We start from the raw sequence: 6000 nt of genomic DNA on the forward strand, positions 1-6000 counted from the left end.
GATATATGGAGTAATAGGAGGAGATATAGGGGGATATATGGAGTAATAGGAGGAGATATAGGGGGATATATGGAGTAATAGGAGGAGATATAGGGAGGATATATGGAGTAATAGGAGGAGGTATAGGAGGATATATGGAGTAATAGGAGGAGATATAGGGAGGATATATGGAGTAATAGGAGGAGATATAGGGGGATATTATATGGAGTAATAGGAGGAGATATAGGGGGATATATGGAGTAATAGGAGGAGATATAGGAGGATATATGGAGTAATAGGAGGAGATATAGGGAGGATATATGGAGTAATAGGAGGAGATATAGGAGGATATATGGAGTAATAGGAGGAGATATAGGAGGATATATGGAGTAATAGGAGGAGATATAGGGGGATATATGGAGTAATAGGGGGAGATATAGGGGGATATATGGAGTAATAGGAGGAGATATGGGGGGATATATGGAGTAATAGGAGGAGATATAGGAGGATATATGGAGTAATAGGAGGAGATATAGGAGGATATATGGAGTAATAGGAGGAGATATAGGGAGGATATATGGAGTAATAGGAGGAGATATAGGGGGATATATGGAGTAATAGGAGGAGATATAGGGAGGATATATGGAGTAATAGGAGGAGATATAGGGGGGATATATGGAGTAATAGGAGGAGATATAGGAGGATATATGGAGTAATAGGAGGAGATATAGGAGGATATATGGAGTAATAGGAGGAGATATAGGAGGATATATGGAGTAATAGGAGGAGATATAGGGGGATATATGGAGTAATAGGAGGAGATATAGGAGGATATATGGAGTAATAGGAGGAGATATAGGAGGATATATGGAGTAATAGGAGGAGATATAGGGGGATATATGGAGTAATAGGAGGAGATATAGGGGGATATATGGAGTAATAGGAGGAGATATAGGGGGATATATGGAGTAATAGGAGGAGATATAGGGAGGATATATGGAGTAATAGGAGGAGATATAGGGGGATATATGGAATAATAGGAGGAGATATAGGAGGATATATGGAGTAATAGGAGGAGATATAGGAGGATATATGGAGTAATAGGAGGAGATATAGGAGGATATATGGAGTAATAGGGGGAGATATAGGAGGATATATGGAGTAATAGGAGGAGATATAGGAGGATATATGGGGTAATAGGGGGAGATATAGGGAGATATATGGAGTAATAGGAGGAGATATAGGAGGATATATGGGGTAATAGGGGGAGATATAGGGAGATATATGGAGTAATAGGAGGAGATATAGGAGGATATATGGAGTAATAGGAGGAGATATAGGAGGATATATGGAGTAATAGGAGGAGATATAGGAGGATATATGGAGTAATAGGAGGAGATATAGGAGGATATATGGAGTAATAGGAGGAGATATAGGGAGAATATATGGAGTAATAGGGGGAGATATAGGGAGGATATATGGAGTAATAGGGGGAGATATAGGAGGATATATGGAGTAATAGGAGGAGATATAGGAGGATATATGGAGTAATAGGAGGAGATATAGGAGGATATATGGAGTAATAGGAGGAGATATAGGGAGGATATATGGAGTAATAGGGGGAGATATAGGAGGATATATGGAGTAATAGGAGGAGATATAGGAGGATATATGGAGTAATAGGAGGAGATATAGGGGGATATATGGAGTAATAGGGGGAGATATAGGGAGGATATATGGAGTAATAGGAGGAGATATAGGAGGATATATGGAGTAATAGGAGGAGATATAGGAGGATATATGGAGTAATAGGAGGAGATATAGGAGGATATATGGAGTAATAGGAGGAGATATAGGGAGAATATATGGAGTAATAGGGGGAGATATAGGGAGGATATATGGAGTAATAGGGGGAGATATAGGAGGATATATGGAGTAATAGGAGGAGATATAGGAGGATATATGGAGTAATAGGAGGAGATATAGGGGGATATATGGAGTAATAGGGGGATATATGGGGTAATTGGAGACATACGGAGTATAACCCTCATCATTATCACTACTCCGTACATCCTTGCTGTGTAGTTGGGGTAACATTCGCCTCTTACCATAAGCTCCGTCAGGTGGGGTCTTCTCTGTGTCATCCTCCATGTCTGCACAGTGTTGGCTGTGGCCCCTGTATCCCCCCGTGTATCGGCGCCTGCGCTCTGTGTCCGGTCTCCCCGCCCCCTCCTCCCGGTCCCTCAGCCCCTCTGTTCTGCTCCTCCAGATTTCAGCCCTGCAGCAGCCGGCCACGCCCACGCCCTGTACAATGACACCACACCCTGCAGACCTCCACCAATAGGGATGCAGGGGCGGAGACTTGGCGGCTCCTGAGACAGAAGCATCCTGATACTTTCTTACAGTTAGCTGAGGGCGCTGGATGAGCTGTGTGGTACATAGCGCCCCCTGGTGTCCGGTATCGGGGGTGCAGTGTTAGTCGCTGTATTGGTCCATGGTGTTTGGTATTAGCCCCCGTATTGCAGCGTTATAGCGGGGTGGTGACGTCTGTACAGGGAGGGCTGACGAATGGATGTATAGAATTACAGGCACAGATCAGGCGGTGTTATATCCTCATGTATAGTTAATGCTGGATGTGTAGGAGATAACACGATCCTCCGGAGGGCGCCGCGCCTATCATCGCTGGGATTGTAGCTACAGGGGCATTGTGGGGAATTATAAGCCCCTATAAATTATAAAGTCGAGCGGGCAGCACTACAATATGACTTATAATACAATCCAGGTGCTACTCCTGCGCCAATGCTGCACTTGTGCGCCACAGAAGTGCAGCCACGGCCTAGGTAATTAGTGTAATGCTTCATTAAGGCCAAGGCCAAGTGCTAATAAACATAAAAACGTGTAAAAAGCATATAAAGCATACACCCAACACACATGATCAATATCCTCCTGATATGTGGCTATGAGAATAGCTCCCAAGGGAACATTGGTCCCTAAAATTCCCCCAGTGAATAACACACGGTAATTTATATTCCCCGCACAGGAAGCGCGCCCCAGCGCCTGCGCAGCAAGTCATCGCGCGAAGATCCAAGTAGCGCATTCACCCGGGAGATTATAAGCTTAAAGCAGTGTGTGCAGAGTGGCAAGTATCCAGAACATCAGAGAACATTTGAAATATGCAAAAAAAAGTCCCAAAAACGATCATAAAAAAAAATCTCGACGGTTGCTGTGCACTTTTTGCAAGTCCACTTCAGTAGCACCCATGGTCTACGGGTGCCGGGTTTGCAAAAGGTTCCGAATAATCTTCGGAAAACAGACCGACAGGGAGAACTAGAGGCCCGCTGGATATATCAGTAAGGCTACACTGGCGTTTTTTGCAAGACGTCGCAATGCGTCGTTTATTGGGAAAAAAACGCATCCTGCAAAGTTGTCTGCAGGATGCGTTTTTGCCCCATAGATTAACATTGGCGACGCATTGACACACGTCGCAACCGTCGTGCGACGGTTGCGCCGTGTTGTGGCGGACCGCCGGGAGCAAAAACCGTTACATGTAACGTTTTTTTGCTGCCGACGGACCACTTTTTCCGACCGCGCATGCGCGGCCGGAACTCCGCCCCCACCTCCCCGCACCTCACAATGGGGCAGCGGATGCGCAGGAAAAATGCATCCGCTGCCTCCGTTGTGCGGCGCATTCACTGCTAGCGTCAGAATCTCGGCCCGACGCACTGCGACAGGCCGAGTCCGACGCTAGTGTGAAAGTAGCCTCAGGATCGGTTTTCGGTGAGGACCTTCTATATACGGGCTTTCTGTTGCCTTAAAAATTATTCTAGGCATTCATACCTTGAAAATATTTAAGGTTTATAGTACTGACCCAAGCTCCATAGTAATCATCAGGTAAGTATTTTGGCCATTGGTTGACTCCTTTGTTAAAAACAAAATAAAAAATTGTTTGGGTTTTTTTTTTGTTTGTTTTTTTTATGATCATTTTTGGGACTTTTTTGCACATTTATAATGTTCACTGATGTTATGGATACTTACCACTATGCACACACTGCTTTAAGCTTACATGCTTGTTAAATGTTTTTATGTTTATGAGCGCTTTGACTTGGTCTTAATAAAGCATTGTTTACACTAATTACATAGGCCGTGTGTGCACTTCTATTGCGCTCCTTTTTTCTTTTTTTCTTCACAAATTATAAACCCCTTTATATGGGTTATGGGGTTACACAGGGGTCCTAATAATGTGTTCTGTATTCCTAGGGAAAGGGAGGCTCCCATCTACGTAGAAGTGTCACATAGCTCCTCCCTCCTGACTGTCACCCTATGGTGGGAGGAGCTAACTCCATGTCACATGGCTCCTCTCAGCAGTGTACAGTTGCGCTCAAAAGTTTACATACCCCATTAAAATTTTTGCTTTCTTGGCCTTTTTTTCAGAGATTATGAATGATAACACCAAAACTTTTTCTCCACTCATGGGTAGTGGTTGGGTGAAGCCATTTATTGTCAGACTACTGTGTTTTCTCTTATTAAATCCTATTAACCCAAAACATCCAAATGACCCTGATCAAAAGTTTACATACCCTGGTGATTTTGGCCTGATAACATGCACAGAAGATGACATAAATGGGTGTGAATGGCTACTAAAGGTAACATCCTCACCTGCGACCTTTGCTTGTAATCAGTGTGTGTGCATAAAAGCTGAGTGAGTTTATAGGATCCAGACAGACTCTTGCATCTTTCATCCAGCCACTGACGTTTCTGGATTGTGAGTCATGGGGAAAGCAAAAGAATTGTCAACGGATCTACGGGAAAAGGTAGTTGAACTGTATAAAACAGGAAAGGGATACAAAAAGATATCCAAGGAATTGATAATGCCAGTCAGCAGCGTTCACACTGTGATTAACAAATGGAGAATCAGGGGCTCTGTAAAAACAAAACCACGGTGAGGTAGACCAACAAAAATGTCATCCACAACTGCCAGGAAAATTGTTCTGGATGCAAAGAAAAAGCCACAAATAACATCAGCTGAAATACTGGACTCTGAAAACTAGCAGTGTGGCTGTTTCAAGATGCACAATAAGGAGGCACTTGAAGAAAAATGGGCTGCATGGTTGGGTCGCCAGAAGAAAGCCATTACTGCGCAAATGCCACAAAGTATCTCACCTACATTATGCAAAACAGCACAGAGACAAGCCTCAAAACTTCTGGAACAAGGTAATTTGGAGTGATGAGACCAAAGTTGAACTTTTTGGCCACAACCATAAACGTTACATTTGGAGAGAGGTCATTAGGATGAAAGGAACACCATTCCTACAGTAAAGCATGGAGGTGGATCGCTGATGTTTTGGGGATGTGTAAGCTACAAAAGCACAGGAAACTTGGTCAAAATTAAAGGAAAGTTGAATGCAGCACGTTATCAGCAAACACTGGAGGCAAATTTGCCCTTCTCAGCCCGGGAGCTACGCATGGGATGTTCTTGGACGTTCCAACATGACAACGATCCAAAACACAAGGTCAAGTCCACCTGTCATTGGCTACAGCAGAACAAAGTGAAGGTTCTGGAGTGGCCATCTCAGTCTCCTGACCTCAATATCATTGAGCCACTCTGGGGAGATCTCAAGGGCGCAGTTCATACTAGACAGCCCAGGAATTTACAGGAACTGGAGGCTTTTGCCAAGAAGAGTGGGCAGCTTTACCATCTGAGACAATAAAGAACCTCATCCACAACTACCACAAAAGACTTCAAGCTGCCATTGATGTTAGACGGTGCAATACACGGAATTAAGAAATGGGGTATGTGAACTTTTGATCAGGGTCATTTGGATGTTTTGGGTTGTCATTATGATTTAAAAAGAGAAAACACAGTAGTCTGACAATAAATGGCTTCACCCAACCACTACCCATGAGTGGAGAAAAAGACTTGGTGTCATCATTCATATTCTCTGAAAAAAGGCCAAGAAAGCAAAAATTCTGCCGGGGTATGTAAACTTTTGAGCACAACTGTATATGGCAGCTCTGTCCTCT

The 6000-nt window shown here is 43.7% G+C and overlaps 1 protein-coding gene across 2 annotated transcripts in view; it reads right to left on the minus strand.

The window, feature by feature from the left end:
* The window catches only part of SLC44A2 (solute carrier family 44 member 2 (CTL2 blood group)), a 1192885-nt gene extending 1190668 nt beyond the window's left edge, over positions 1–2217 (minus strand). The window contains exon 1 of one of the 2 annotated variants that reach the window (XM_069767110.1): positions 2088–2217. In XM_069767110.1, coding sequence (XP_069623211.1) covers positions 2088–2130 — 43 coding nt within the window. In that variant the 5' untranslated portion in view covers positions 2131–2217. The remainder of the gene's footprint in view (positions 1–2087) is intronic. The other variant, XM_069767108.1, reaches the window with a different exon arrangement.
* Between the last annotated feature and the right edge of the window lie 3783 nt (positions 2218–6000).

The sequence above is a fragment of the Ranitomeya imitator genome, chromosome 4 (genome assembly GCF_032444005.1).
Source record: "Ranitomeya imitator isolate aRanImi1 chromosome 4, aRanImi1.pri, whole genome shotgun sequence".
Taxonomy (NCBI): Eukaryota; Metazoa; Chordata; class Amphibia; order Anura; family Dendrobatidae; genus Ranitomeya; species Ranitomeya imitator.